Source organism: Delphinus delphis, chromosome 20, assembly GCF_949987515.2.
Source record: "Delphinus delphis chromosome 20, mDelDel1.2, whole genome shotgun sequence".
NCBI classification, from domain to species: Eukaryota; Metazoa; Chordata; class Mammalia; order Artiodactyla; family Delphinidae; genus Delphinus; species Delphinus delphis.
The window spans coordinates 16,269,282-16,283,536 of record NC_082702.1 but is presented as its reverse complement, the minus strand read 5'-3'; the positions used below and the strand labels follow the sequence as shown (position 1 = coordinate 16,283,536).

General features: G+C 54.9%; 2 protein-coding genes and 1 pseudogene across 3 annotated transcripts; 2 read left to right on the top strand and 1 right to left on the bottom strand.

Annotated features, from left to right (window-relative positions):
* Window positions 1-798: 798 nt before the first annotated feature.
* Window positions 799-1,638, bottom strand: LOC138413909 (protein diaphanous homolog 1-like; annotated as a pseudogene).
* On the top strand, window positions 941-5,480 carry FXYD1 (FXYD domain containing ion transport regulator 1). 2 transcript variants are annotated; one of them, XM_059999502.1, is made up of 7 exons: window positions 941-1,056; window positions 2,250-2,314; window positions 2,782-2,814; window positions 3,395-3,469; window positions 3,967-4,003; window positions 4,931-4,980; window positions 5,176-5,480. In XM_059999502.1, the coding sequence occupies exons 2-7, from the start codon at window positions 2,254-2,256 to the stop codon at window positions 5,196-5,198; spliced, it is 279 nt and encodes a 92-aa protein (XP_059855485.1). In that variant the 5' UTR covers window positions 941-1,056; window positions 2,250-2,253; the 3' UTR covers window positions 5,199-5,480. The 2 variants fall into 2 exon arrangements, with proteins under 2 accessions (XP_059855485.1, XP_059855484.1); XM_059999501.1 differs by lacking the exon at window positions 941-1,056 and adding an exon at window positions 1,701-1,829.
* Window positions 5,481-5,609: 129 nt separating this feature from the next.
* FXYD7 (FXYD domain containing ion transport regulator 7) lies at window positions 5,610-14,251 on the top strand. The gene is made up of 6 exons (XM_059999519.1): window positions 5,610-5,799; window positions 9,981-10,010; window positions 11,658-11,732; window positions 11,849-11,891; window positions 12,050-12,090; window positions 13,878-14,251. The coding sequence occupies exons 1-6, from the start codon at window positions 5,769-5,771 to the stop codon at window positions 13,898-13,900; spliced, it is 243 nt and encodes an 80-aa protein (XP_059855502.1). The 5' UTR covers window positions 5,610-5,768; the 3' UTR covers window positions 13,901-14,251.
* The last annotated feature ends 4 nt before the right edge of the window (window positions 14,252-14,255 follow it).

Genomic DNA, 14,255 nt, shown 5'->3' with positions numbered 1-14,255 from the left:
TAAATGTGTGTGTGCGTCTGTGTACAAATGTACACAGTTTTTGTGCCTTCGCATGCCTGAGATTGTGTAGGAGTGCTGGCTGTGGCGGTGCCTTTGAATGTATTTATGTTTAGTGTGCATGTGTTGGTGTGTTTCTGTACAGACATTTGTCAGTATTGTCCTCGCCAGAGTGTGTATCTCTGTGACCATTTGTAAGAGTGCACAGTTGTGTGGTTGTGTCTTTATACCTCTATACGGGCATCCATCTCAATGAACACGTGTGTGTTGTGTGTGTACAAATGTGTTTGTCTTGGTGTTTTGTGACTGGTGTGAGGAGTGCTGGTGAGTGTCTTTGGGCTTCTCTATGGGTGTGTCATTCTGGATTTGTATGTATGGACATGCATGTATTTGTCTTGTTTCGTGCCTGTTTATCCAGGTCTTTGGGTTTCTGTGTGTGTGTGTGTGTGTGTGTGGTGTGTACCCCTGGGGGACCTCACAGTCAGTAGAAGACAACCTATATACACGCTGAAATGCCCCCCAAACGGCCCTGTGGTGCTGACGAGGGCCCCGCAGGACCCTGGGGTCAGGGGTCAGTGGACTCCTAGGCACTCAGGCCAGGTGACCTTAAGCCCAGGCTGGGCCCAGTTCCCAGGGAGCAGCGTGGAAAATCATTGACACCCACCCTGCCCTCCCAGCTCCGAAGCCCTCTGAGGTGCGGCCGAGGCTCACGTGTGAGTGTGTGTGTGTGTGTTTGTGCGCCTGTAACACAGTCCTCCCTGCCGGCACCTCTTCTCCCCAGCTTTCCCCACGGCTGGCTGCCTACGATTCCTCCCTCTGAGCTGAGAGAGTTAACCTAGCGGGCCAGGGCGGTCTGGGCTGGGGGCCGCCCCCTGGCCCCCCTCCAGCCCGGCTCCAGTTACAGCTGCCGGTTGGGGAGGGTAGGGGTGGGGTGGGGCGGGGAGGGGAGACGGCTGAGGGCAGCGCGGCCAGCTCTGGGCCAGGGGGTCCAAAGTGCTCGGCCCCAGGGCACAGCCGGACGTTTGGGGCCTTCTTTCGGCAGGGGACAGCCTGACTGGGGTGAGCGCCCCCTGCCCCTCCCCTCCAGGCCTCACCCCTGGCCTGGCTGGGCCGCCTATTTTGGGAACAGGAGTGGCTTCCCAGGCAGGCCAGACCCAAGAGGAAGGGAGTGTGGTTGGGACGTTGGGGTTCTCCCAGGGGTGGAAGTGTGGGTGCAGCTCCTCCCTGCTCCTGCTGTGGCACGTGCACCCTGGCTGGGTGTGGGTTTTGGACACTCACGTGTGTAGGGTGTAGGTCGGGCTGCGTCATTGTTTGGGGGTGCAGAAGGCCCAGATAAGGAGTAGCGTGTGCCTGGGTCTCCACCCCATGTCCTGCTCCAACCAGAAGTTTAGGGAGTGGGCGTCGTCTCCATTCCAGCCCCACTGTGTGTGTGTGCGCGCGTGTGTGCATGTGTGCGTGCGTTCCTGCCCCTGGCATCTGTCTTCTATCTCTCAGCCCCACTGGCCTGGGCCGCAGGTCACTCGCCTGGCATTGTCCGTTCATGAAAGATGTCACCCAGAGGCAGGCAAAGGGGACGTTTTCCCTGTTCTCATCTCTTCCAGGAGAGGAGAAGGGGTGGCCTTTCCCACGGGGGCAGCCCATGGCAATGTGGCAGCCCAGCCTCACCCGGGCAGCGTTGTGCGTGACCCCCAAGGGGGGGGAGGAAGGCTGTTGCCATGGTGGCCTGTGCGAGGCAAATTCCTCCAGGGTGAAATGGGAGATATTTATACCCAGGGTCAGGCAGAGAGCGGGCCAGCGGCTGAGGGCAGGAGAGCTGGGATATTACGGACACGGTGAGGCTGTGGTGTGCGGGCAGGTGGGCCCTTGGGCATGTCCTGGCTGCCTCTTCCCTGGCAGCGTGTCTGTCTCTCCACCTGGGTGGGGCAAGGCATCCAGGGTAGGCATGGGGAATCTGGGGCCTGCTGTGGGGAAGGCCCTGGCCTGCGGGAGGTCCCTGTGGACTGTGTGTGTGTCTCACCCCTGTCCTTGCTGCTCTGTGACCCCCATGGTGTGGGTTGTTTTCGTGATGCTGTGTCCCAGTGAAGCAGGAGGGTGCCTCTGTTTCTCAGGGTGATCAACCTGGATGATGGACGCTTTTGAAATTAAGTCCCTGGACTGTCTCTGACTTAACAGAGACAGTCCCCTGAAGAGAGTTCAGGCCCCAGAGGTGGGGGAATGAGGGTACAGGTTTCCTGACCCTTGTTGTCCCCCAGGACAATGGCATCTCTCAGCCACATCTTGGTTCTTTGTGTGGGTCTCCTCGCCATGGTCAACGCAGGTGAGTCCGGGGAAGGCAGCCCACTACCCACTTCAGCCCCAAGGGTGGCAAGGGTAGGGGAAACCCTGCAAGAGAAACAAGTTGGAGACTCCAATCTGAACTGAGTCAGTTGAGGCACCAGGAAATTGGGGTCTCACGTGGGGTTCAGTTACAGGCTGGTATCTGGGGGAGGGGAGAGGATGCCCCAGGTCAGGCAAAGGTGGAACGCGGGATGGAGGCCTGTGAATGACGGAATCAGAGACAACCTGTAATGAGACGGAGAGCTGAGGCAGTTAGGTGCCTGCTGTTCCACCCAGGACAGTGCAGCGGGGCAGCTAAGACCCAGAGAGGGTAGGCAGCCTGCTCAGGGTCCAGCAGTCCCCAGACTCTCGGCCCAGGAATGTGAAACCCCCAAAAGGTCTCGTTATGCCCCTCCTTGTCCAGGATCCCAGGAAGCATCCGACCCTGATTTCTTTCTCTCTTTCCAGAAGCGCCACAGGAACACGACCCATTCACCTATGGTGAGGGAGGGAGGGGCACCTTTCTTTGGGAGTTAGGGGGTGCTGGGCTGGGTTCGCCTGTCCTCTCCTCATTCCTCCCCTCCCCCCACCTCTCTCTGTTTCTGTCTCCATCTATCTCTAGACTCAGTGTTTATGTCTCTGTCATTCTCATTCTCTCTCTTTCTCTTGATCTGGCTCTCCGACTCTTTCTGTCTTGATCTCCCTCTGTCTCTGTCTCTCTGTTGGTCTCTGTCTATTTCATCCCTCTCTGTATCTCTGAATCTTTCTCCTTTTACCTCTTAGTATCTTATGGCTCATCCTCTGCTGCCACCTGCCTTTCTCCTCTCCCTGATCCTCACCATCATCCTTCCCCACTCCCTTGTCTCCTCCCTCCTCCTTGCCTTGCCCACCTCCTCCCCTCCCTTTTCTTTACATCCTCTCTTCTCCCTGATCCCCCTTCTCCCACATCTCTCCCTCCTCCTCTCATTGATTTCCTTTCCTCTTCCCCATCCTTCCTCCTTGCCCCTTCCTCCCCATTCTGCCCCTCTACCATCCTTCCTCCTCCCCTCCCTGCATTCACGCTCCTCCTTGCTGCCCACAGACTACCAATCCCTGCGGATCGGAGGCCTCATCATCGCCGGGATCCTTTTCATCCTGGGCATACTCATCATCTTGAGTGAGTACCCCTACCCAGACTCCAGCCGCGAATCTGCGGGTGTCTGTCCCAACCCCGTCCAGTCCCCGCTCCGCCTCCAACCCCGCCCCTATCAGAGCCCTTGGCCCCGCCCTTATTTCTGCCCACCCCGGCCTCACGCCCTCGGCTCCGCCCCTGTTTATGCCCCTCCCCCATCGCTGCTCTAGGCCCCGCCCCTTCTACTCCGCCCTCGGCCCCGCTCCCGCTTCTATCACCGCCCCCGGGCCCGCCCCGTTTACGGCCCCGCCCTCGGCCCCGCCCCTGTTTCTGCCCCTCCCCTTTCCCTGCCCTAGGCTCCGCCCTGCCCCTTCTACTCCTCCCTCGGGCCAGCCGCGTCTCTATTGCAGGCCCAGCACCCCCCTGTCCCTGCCCCACCCTTATCCCCCCCGCCGCTCCAGCCCTGGCGAGCGCGAGCTCTGGCTCGCTGTGCCGCGTAGAGCGTAATCTCAGCGCACTCCTCCCCACGCCCCCACCCACAGGCAGAAGATGCCGGTGCAAATTCAACCAGCAGCAGAGGTAAGAAGCCTCTCTGGGCTCTCACTCATCTACTCCCGCTCTGAAGGAGCACTGGGGGTGAGGCCGGAAGTCCACTCAATCCAGAGCCAGAGAGACCCCTCGGCAAATATGAATCAAGCACCTACTACGTGTCCAGCCCCAAGCCAGGCCTTGGGACCAAGCCACGAATTAACTGCCCTCCCTGCCTGGCTGAGCGTCCGGCCCAGTGCGGGCGGTGGCGATGGGCTCCAACAGACCCACAAATATAAAATCACGAAGCGCCGTAAGTGCTGTGAAAGAAAGAGCCGCGGCGAAATGAGATCACCTCACTTGGCGGCCCAGTTTAGCTCGGAGTCCTGTTTCTAGCTCTCTGATTCATCCTTAAATAAAAATGTAAAGCCCAGGCAATGTGTGAATACCTTGTCGGTATTAAGATACTTGTAGATGTTATTATAAATAAAGGTAGTATTTATTGGGTGTGTCCCACGTGCAGGATGCTGTTTCATGATGTGTTATTTATCCCTCACACCATATCTATAAGGCAGGTGCTTTTATTAACCTCATTTTACAGATGAGGAAACCAAGGCACGGGAAGGTGGTCACACGCCCCAAATCGCTCAACTGCAAGGTGAAGGCTCTAGGTTTCTAACCTAGGCCGTCTCCAGGCAATCTGCCCTCAAGTCGCTTTGGCTATACCTCCTTTGCAAATTCTAGTTCCTTCTCCAGCATTCGGGGAGGTACTCTCTGTTACCGGCCTGGAGCGCCTCCTGCCAAACACTTAAACTGCTCCTGGGTGCACTGGATTTTCTGGCGGCCCGGAGCCTGCTCCTCGCCCATCTCTGGGTCTCAGTACACAAGTCTGTGAAATGGGGGCTGCACTGGGGTTTCCCGGGTGTAGCTGCCTCTCTCCTTTTCCATCCCCAATTCCTTCTGCATCTCTTTTCTCAGGACTGGGGAACCTGATGAAGAGGAGGGAACTTTCCGCAGCTCAATCCGCCGTGAGTTTGGGGAGACTTCGGGTGTTTGGGGATGCAAGCTGGTTCCAAGAACCCCTTTCCTGGTCCTCCGTGGGCGCGTGGAGCGGGGGGCTTGATCTGAAACCCGAGGTCGGGGAGTTGCCCTGCTGTGCTCCCACCTTCCAGAGGAGCTGGGGTGCCCCTCCTGCTATCCGAACTCTATGTGTTCCCCCTTAGGTCTGTCCACCCGCAGGCGGTAGAGACACCTGGTGCGATGGAAGCCAGCCAGGTCCTGCAGCTCTGACTAGGCTGGAGGGGGGAGGGGGGAAGGAGGAGGGGGCGAAGGGCTGGGATAGGGGGCTTGGAGGGCTCTCCTGCCTCTTACCCTTTTCACCCACACAGAATTCCCCTGGCACCTGACGCCTCCCACCCACCTTCCGCGCGCCCACCTCCATCTGGACTGTCCTCTTTCCCAGCCCTGCCCCCACAGACTCCCGTCTGCCGCTCAGATTTCCAATAAAACGTGCTTTTCTGTCTTGACAGAGCGGTGTGGATCTGTCAGTCCCTTCGCGCGGAAAGCCTGGGCGCCCCCTTGGCCCCGGCAGAGGGCGCCCCCACCCTTGGGGAAAGGGCGGGGACGTCGGCAGTGGGCGGGGGCGGGGGCGGGGGTGGCCGGGACGGGGGCGGGCTCTCCGGGCCCCCATTGGCTACGGCCCCCTCCACACCAGGGCTCCCCCCATCTCCCCCCGACAACAGTCCGTCCCGGTTCCAGCTGCTGCAGCCGCGCCTTCACCGCCTCGGCATCCAGCCGACCCCTGCTCCGGCTTGGCATGGCGACCCCGACCCAGGTCACCACAAAGGGTGAGCGTCGCCTGGGGAGAGGGCGCAGGGGGGCTCCGGGATCTTAGAGCTTAGGAGAGAGGCTCTGGGGAGATTCCAGTACTGGAAGGGGAGGGGAATGGGGAAGGGGATGTCCCTTCCTACCATGGGCGGAGGCCCCTGCAGTGCACCCCTTGGCACCCCTCCAGGCCTCTTGGACACCTTCTCCCGGTGGTGTCGTTCCTGTGCGGGACCCGTGGTTGGAGAGCGGCAGTCCCCGGAGAAAGGATGCTCGGACCGGTAGCTATAGCAACCGGGTGGCTGGTCCAGCACAGCGGTGGTAGTGGACTCGAAGAGATGGGCTTCGAAGGTGGGAGCGGGTGGATCTGCAGCCACAGAGGTTCTCGCAGATTTCAGGGGGGTAAGGGGAGGGGGTCCGTATGCCTCTTTTTTTCCTAGTGCTGGCACCTACGGTGGGTGTTTCCTGAAATCTCTGACAGGCAGGTTCAGTAGGAAGCAGGGAGAAAGAGGGAAAGATAGGAGCTGGAGGAAGTGAGAGAGAGACAGAGAGAGACAGAGAGCAAGAGAGAGGGAGACCGAAAGGAATACAGAAAGAGACTGACAGAGAGCCTGAAAGAGATAGAGACTGAGAGACAGAGGGACTGAGGCAACTATGGAGAGGGAGGCATAAAGACACAGAGGGGGGGAGAGAGAGAGAGATGGCCCCACAGCGTGAGAGGGAAATGGAAAAGAGAAGGGGGGGGGTGGCACAGGGTGGGGCCCGTACCACTGCAGTGAGCCCCCATGGGCAGGGATGGGTGTCAGGGCCCTCCTTCCCAGCCCACATTCGGGGTGTTGTCTGGTCCGAAAGGTGCACTTGGGTGTGCACACAGATGCCCCTCTCTACCTCCATCGTCCACACAGATATTTACATTTCACACCATTAGCCCAATTGTGCACCCCCGAAATACTGACCCCCCCAACAGCCCCCTTTCTTGAGCCTGCTTCTGCAGATAGGCAAGGGGAAGGATGCTTCCATGGTGGGGGAGAGGTGGGCAAGGGAGGGTCTCTTGCGCTGAGAGCAGGGTCAGGGGAGAGGCCAGCGGTGCTGAGGAACCTCTGGCAAGTGAAGGGAACCCCAATTCCACTCTGATCTCTCCTCCCCTGCCTGCTTTCCTGGGAGGTGGGGGCTGCTGCACTGAGCCATATCTGCAGAATTTGAAGCAGGGCGGGGGGGTGGGGGTGGGGGGGGCGGCTGCAGAGGCTGGAAGCCACCCTAGGGAGAGGGGGCAGGGCTGAGGCAGCAAGCCTGGCGGGAGCCTAGTGCTTCCTTTCGTGGAGATGGTGGTTAGCAAGATCGATGGCAGCAGACGGGCAGAGGTGGGAGGACAGATGCCTCCACCTCCCCACACCCTTTCTCCAGTCACAGCAGGAGAGGGGACCACAGGTCTTGGGAAACCCCGGGGGAGGAAATGCATGTTGCCTGTTGCAAACCACTTAATGAAATTAATTAATGAGTGAATGGATTGTTTTGGGGCGGGGGATGGCTCCCGCATCCCCCCATCCCCCACCCCATCAGAGAGCAGGAGGGTGTGTTGGGGACGAACAGAAAGAAGATGCAGGAGCACAGCTGGGCCTGGGTCCCTATCCCTAAGAAGGACCCTCCGCTTGGCCAGAAGCCAGTCCTGCAGAGGCAACAACAGGAGGTACAAAGGGAGCAGAGGCAGTCAAGTTTGGCCCCAGAGTTAGAAACCCAACCCCCAAGTCCCACACAGGACCCTATCCAGCCTGGGGTACCCAGACCCATCAACTGTCTTCACCTCTCAAGATGCCCCAGTTGCCATAGTAACCACCTCCTTCCTGATGTCTCCTTGGCAACTGGCCAGGAGTGGTGCACATTCCTTCTCCTGCCTCCTGGCTCCACCCTTAGCTCAGTCTCGTCCTGAGGACCCAGATTGCTGGGGCAGCAGAGACCAGAAGAGGAACTTCTGCATGGAGCAAGGAGCACCCAGGGAGGAACCAAAGAGGACTCTGGGGCAGGCGCTCACCCACTGGGCTTCTGTGATGGTTTGGGGAGGCAGGATGTGTGGAAGCACAGGAGACAAAAGCAGGATAATTCAACTGCTCCACCTCTGATGCAGTCTCCCTGCAGCCTAGTAGGAGCTCATTCATTCATTCATCCATCCATTCATTCATTCTAGAAAACTTCTTTGAAAAACTTTATAAATGCCAGGATTAACAGTAGAGATGAATCCAATAAATTTACTCTCCATCTGGTGGGGGAGCTAAGACAGAGCACAGATGGCTCTAAACTAATGTTTCCCCATCCTGATGCTTATGAGTACCACCTTCATGATTTTTGCCCTGTCCAAATGTTCCCCACACTGATATTTATTTAACATTTTTCCTTCAAAGAATTAACTTTTAAAAAACTTTGTTAGCTTTATTTTATACTGCCACCACAAATGGAAAATCAGGAATTTTTTTTTTTTGGTCTTACACTGAAGGCAAGTATTAAAATGATCTTAAACAGGTGACTTCACTTTTCTGAGCCTCAGTGTTCCTCTTTTGTGGAATGAGGATGAAGATAGCGCCTATATCAGAGAGCTGCTGTGAAGATAACTGTGTTAATGTCTGTAAAGTGCTTAGAAGAGAGCCTGGCATGGACTCAGTGCTATCAAATGCTGCCTAGATAAATAAATAAAGGAGAAAAGCAAATAACATCATAACAGTCTATTTAGATATTGTTGCCTGCTGAAGGCCCTGAACCCAAGGCCTGTTTCATCTTGGGAGATTAACAAGGGTTGGAAAGTGTAGCGTCACATCAGCTCCTATTTAAGACTTGCTCTTTGAAGATTGGACAGGGAACTGAGAAGGGTGAACTTACACACTGTGAGTCAGTGCTAATCAGGGTCTTGCCTGGGTGCCACCTGCATGAGTCAGTTTAAACGAGAGTATACTGTGGTAACAGAAAATCTCAGTGGCTTCTCACAATGAAGGTAGATTTCTCATTTGGACTATATGGCCACCACAGGTCAACTGGGGGGTGTCTACTCACCAAAGGAAACTGGAGAAGCCACGATCTTGAGCATTCGTATCACCAGGCCAAAGGCAAAAGAGAGCTCTTGCGCGGGCACTTAAATGCTGCAGAGTTCATTGGCCCGAATGAGTCATATGTCCCCCTTCCCAACCTCAAGGTAGCCAACCTTCCTGAGCCTGGATAGGGGAAGAACATTAATGACAACATCTGGCATCTCCCTGGCGCTCCTGATACCCCCCCCCACCCCCACTCCCCTAGTGGTGCTTGTTTTGCAGAATCGTGCTCTAATCAAGGCAGAGTGTACTAAAAGCTGTCAGAGGAATTAGGGAAGCATCAGGGTGGGTTTCTTGAATGGGAAGGATGTTCTGAGCTCTCCTGAAGGGGAATATAGTTTGAGACAGGGAGGTGGGAGTTGGGGAAAAGTAAATCCACAGACACACAGACACACACACGTTTTATCCACATGTTAACGTTTTTGAAATCAGAGTGAGTCTTCCAATGGATGAGTATGTTTTCTGTGGTACAGCTACACACATATGCGTGCATATACACACACACTGGGAAGGTTATTACAAAGTCAATTTTGAATCTTTAAATTGATGTCTGAGAAATAAGTAATATAGGATATAAGTATATATATGATATAATATAATATAAAATTTTGGACATCTCTGCTCTGCTGGATTGGGTGTCAGGAGCAAGTGGATGAGAGCAGTAGCCACAGTGCCTGCCTTTTGGGGCTCTCAGATGGCTGAGAAGTTTCAGGGAGTGTTCAGGGGAAGCTGATACACTCAGCAGTCCACTCAGCAGTGGGATTGGAGTCTCAGCATCGTATGCAAATGGGAGTATATATGTGTATTTCAGAAAATGAGTCCATGCTTGCATTAGACCTCCACGGGGGGCTAGGACCAGGACCGCCATGTATGGTTAGGTAGGTTGTACACTGTACAAGGGAAGGTAGCGACCAATGGAATGAGTGGGGGCTGGAATCCAGCCTATGCTCCTCTCTTTAAGCTTTGTGTCTGGCCATGAGGCTACATCATCCAGAGCAAGACGTCTCATTATCTGATTTCTACACAGAAACCACTGGACCAGTGGCCCCATCAGGATCCTCAAAAATGTTAAGAAGCTCATTGTTGAAATTTTTTCCCCCTCTCTTTCTTTCTCTGCCTCCTTGCCACAGTTCCTCAGGAACCTGACCCATTTTACTACGGTGAGTGGCAGATGCTGTGCTGAGGGTACCCTGGGGCTGGATGAGGGGTGGCTTTAGATCCCCATGGGTCACTGCTGAAGTGGCTTCAGCTATGGCTACACGCTACGTGCTGGCCCACTGGCCATGTGACCATGTGGATATAATTCACATCGGCTGGGCTCATGGAGGGCCGAGTCAGACTTGGGGAGGGGGTACCCTCTATGGACCCTCTTTAGGCTTCACCAGCACTCTGGGCTGGTGCACTGGGATCATCAGAGAAGCAGACAACTCTGACACCGGGCTGTCGGGATTTGAATCCTGGATTATCCACTCACTAGCTGTGTGGCCTTGAGCAAGAAACTTTGCCTCTCTGGGCCCTTCTGTAAAATAAAGAATAGTAATGGTTCCTACCTATAAGGACTGTGGGAAAGAGTTACTCGGATGATATCATTAAATCTTCCCCACAGCACTGAAGCTCAAAAAATGACTCCAGGTCCAGCAGAACTGACCCCAGTTCTCCCTCTAAATACCCTCCTGCCCTCTCCCATTGCTCACTCATACCGCTTCTCCATACGCCAAGTTCTTTCCTGCCTCAGGGCCTTTGCACTTACTGTTCCCTCTGCCAGAATGCTCTTCCTCTAGCTCTCCACACAGCTCCTTTTTCTTCTTCAGGCCTCAGATCAAATAATGACTGTCTACTAGCAGAAGCCCTCCTGACTCCCCAGCAAGAGGGGCCACACCCACATCTAGCCATGGTCACATGACTGAGGTTTTTGGTTTTCTTTTGTTTAACACAATATGAACGACAACTCCCTGAGGGCAAGGGCCTGGGCTGCTGCTGGTACGGAGTGGTTGCTTTATAAATTAATATTTTTATAAATGTTTACTATAGCGCACTAGACAAGAATAATTCTTATGAAGGAAAATAAAAGAAAGAACGAGATTAGGAAATGTTGAGGAGAGCATGGAAAATTCTAAATGAGACAGTCAGAGAATGTGTCACTAACATTTGAATAAAGCCCAGAAGCTGGTAAGGGAGGGATATTTGGGGGAGGAGCTTTCAGGCAGAGGGCCCAGCAAGTGCAAAAGCCCTGAGGTAGGACCAAGCCTGATAGGCTCCAGGAACTGCAGGGAGACTGGTGTGCTTGGAGTAGGGGATTGAGGAGGAGAGTGGAGTGGGATGAGCTCTGAGAAGGGATGGGAACTAGATGGTACAGGGCCTCATGGGCTGTGGGGAGGACTTTGGCTTTTCCTCGCAATGCAGTGGAAGTTGGAGGGGGTGGAGTGGTGTGCTCTGAACTCAGGAAGACCCTGAGCAGACTCAGGTGTTAACAGGATCCCTATGGCTGGAGGGTTGAGTAGGGGGATGGGTGACAGAGAGACCACAGAGAAGGTTGTTTGCTGAAAAAAAAAAAAAAAAAATATATATATATATATATATGCAATAGAGGAAGTTCATATCTTTCTCTATATCTATGGCCAAACAATCCAGAGAAGGGTAAGAGAAGGGTAAAGAGGAGAGGTTAAGGGGAGCGCCCAACGCCCAAGGCCATGCACTTGATGCTCACGTTGACCCACTGGAGGAGCCTGCGGCCTTGAACCCAGGCCAAGGCTCCAGGGGAGCTGAGGTGCTGCCCCCACTTTGATGTCCTCCCATATCTTCCCCAGACTATGACACTGTCCAGACCGTGGGCATGACTCTGGCCACCATATTGTTCCTGCTGGGCATCCTCATCATCATCAGTAAGTGTGACCCCTTCTTGGGCTCCAAAGCCCTGGGCACCTGCAGTTCCCCTGCTGGCTTTTGTCCAGACCCTTATGTCCTGTCTCCTTGTTCTGTTCTGTCTCTGTCCTAACAGGCAAGAAGATGAAGTGCAGGAAGGCGGACTCCAGGTCTGAGAGGTCCGGCAGCAGTGGGGAGAGACGGGGAGGGGTGGGAGCGGCCTGGGGCACAGGGGGGCTGCCAAACAAAAGGGCCCCCGGGGCCTGCCAGGTGCTTCCCAGAAAGCCTGCGCAACTGAGCCTGTTTATGCTTTTCTCTCTCATCTTTGCTTCCACAGCCCAACATGCAAATCCTGTAAGTCGGAGCTTCCCTCCTCAGGTGAGGGTGTGAAAGGGTGTGGTTCTGGGAAGATGGGTGGGAGCAGGGAGGGGAGTCAGAGGGGAAACTGCACTGGATGGCCCTAAGAATGGGGCCACCAACGATGGAGCTGAGACCCTGCCGATCAAACATGTTAAAACATGAAGTTAGCGGGATGTGAAATGTCCTAAAGGGTCCTTGAAACAGCCCAGAAACAAGTACCTAATCTCATAAAAGCAAGGATGAACTAATTCCCCAGATGAGAAAGCCACAGCCTGTGGAGAGAGGGGTCCACATGGGAAAAGGATATTGGCAGTCAGAATGAAGGCAGAGTTGAGCACTAGAGAAGGCAGGAAGATAGAATGTTTTCCAGACTTTAGTGTTCAGTTGGGAAGATCTAGGATGAAATGACTGAGAAAAAGGGAGGAAGGAAGGAAGGAAGGAAGGCTTGTGAATAATTGTATCAAAAAACAAAAAGAGAGACATATAGAATACAGGTTTTAAAAATTGATATTGGAGAGCTTCCCTGGTGGCGCAGTGGTTGAGAGTCCGCCTGCCTGTGCAGGGGACCCGGGTTCGTGCCCCGGTCCGGGAGGATCCCAACATGCCGCGGAGCGGCTGCGCCCGTGAGCCATGGCCGCTGAGCCTGCGCGTCAGGAGCCTGTGCTCCACAACGGGAGAGGCCGCGACAGTGAGAGGCCCGCGTACAGCAAAAAAAAAAAAAAAAAAAAAAAATTGATATTGGAAAAGAGACAATAGAAGAGAGAATATGAGTGTGAGGATGGAAAGATGGAAAGTATAGGATAAAGAGTGAAGAGAATGGGGGTGTAAGAGGAGGTGAAGGGTGCAGGAGGGGATAGAGGAAGAGGGGGAAGGAGTCCCTAGAAGGGGTGGAGAATGGAGGAGGAGGGTGGAATGTGGGAGGGGGTGGGGTGAAGGGGGGGTGGAGGGTGGAGGGGGTGGAGTGAGGAGGAGGGGGAGAGTGAGTGCAGGTGGATAGATGTAGGATGTAGGAGGGGGGATAAGCATGTAGATGAAAGATTGTGACTCCTTGGGGGTGTTAATTTTAATTATGTAAAAATATCTCGACCTGTTTTTAGTGGAACTGTGTCCTTTCCAGGGACTTTTAAAAAATCAGAGATGGGAAACTCTGCCTCTTATAAAGTTTTTAGAACTAAAAAAATGGGCCTTGGGGTACTCCATATTTGGAGGATTTGATGTGGAATTTCATGTGTTTAGTTTCATGTTTATTTAATGAGATTTAAGAACATTAATGGGTCACTTTGTGGATGATGGGGGGGTACGGTTGGCCTGGGTACCTGGCCACAGTCTAAGAATATGTACAGAATTCTCACCCATTCCACTTGAATGATGGGCCCAAGTGGGTGGGAGACATAGGAATTCCTGTTGTATCCAAATGTCCCAGAGATGGTGTGCTGGAAAGGAATGGGGGTATAGGAGGACGCTGGGAGCATGGGAGAGGGTTGGAGACTCCTTTTCTGGTGGGGGGACACCACAGAAAAGCCCAGGCTGGGCCAGGGGTCTTCGGCCTCATCACAGATGTGTTCCTCTCATGACAGTGCCCTGTGGGACAGGACAAAAGCCCCAAAGGTGTCCCTCTATGGACCAGATATTAGGATGCAGGGAGGCAAGACAACTTCCCAGGGCTAGCTCTAGGGTGACAGTCTGGAGACCTGACTTCCATGAAGGGGGCCTGGCAGTGTGTGGCGGGGGGCTGCCTGCACCCCTCTTGCTGCCCACTGGAGCTCCATGGCTCTCTCTCTCTCTCTCACTCCCTCTCACCCCAGCCCCTGGAGGTGGCGGCGTGTAGACCAGACCTGGGCACCTCCACTACTGTCCCTGCCTGATTGCGGGAGCCTGAGGACCAGGTGGAGGCGGTGGGGACCCCAGCCTTGCCCAGGGAGCGCTCCCCTGAATGAGCCGTCCCACCTACTCCAAGGCTGGAGCCGCTGCACCTCCCCAGGCCTTGGCAATTACGACCCCCCAAAGAGCCCGTCTGCATCCCAGACCCAGGGACTCAGGCCTCCAGCTCCTGGGGTCCCGGGAGTCCACCCTCAGCCCCCCACAATCCCTGTGTGCTACTCGCCGGCACCTCCCTGCTCCCCGCACCCTCAGCGTCTGTGTCTTGAGCTTAATAAACGCGCATTTGGTTTTCCCCCTGTTCT

Coding starts and splice junctions, on each gene's coding strand:
- FXYD7 (XM_059999519.1), top strand. CDS start 5,769: ATGGCGACCCCGACCCAGGTCACCACAAAGG. Junction 11,892..12,049: donor GCGGACTCCAGGTCTGAGAG/GTCCGGCAGCAG, acceptor TTGCTTCCACAG/CCCAACATGCAAATCCTGTA. Junction 12,091..13,877: donor GTCGGAGCTTCCCTCCTCAG/GTGAGGGTGTGA, acceptor CTCTCACCCCAG/CCCCTGGAGGTGGCGGCGTG.
- FXYD1 (XM_059999501.1), top strand. CDS start 1,750: ATGGGAGATATTTATACCCAGGGTCAGGCAGAGAGCGGGCCAGCGGCT. Junction 1,830..2,249: donor GCTGGGATATTACGGACACG/GTGAGGCTGTGG, acceptor GTTGTCCCCCAG/GACAATGGCATCTCTCAGCC. Junction 4,981..5,175: donor TTTCCGCAGCTCAATCCGCC/GTGAGTTTGGGG, acceptor GTTCCCCCTTAG/GTCTGTCCACCCGCAGGCGG.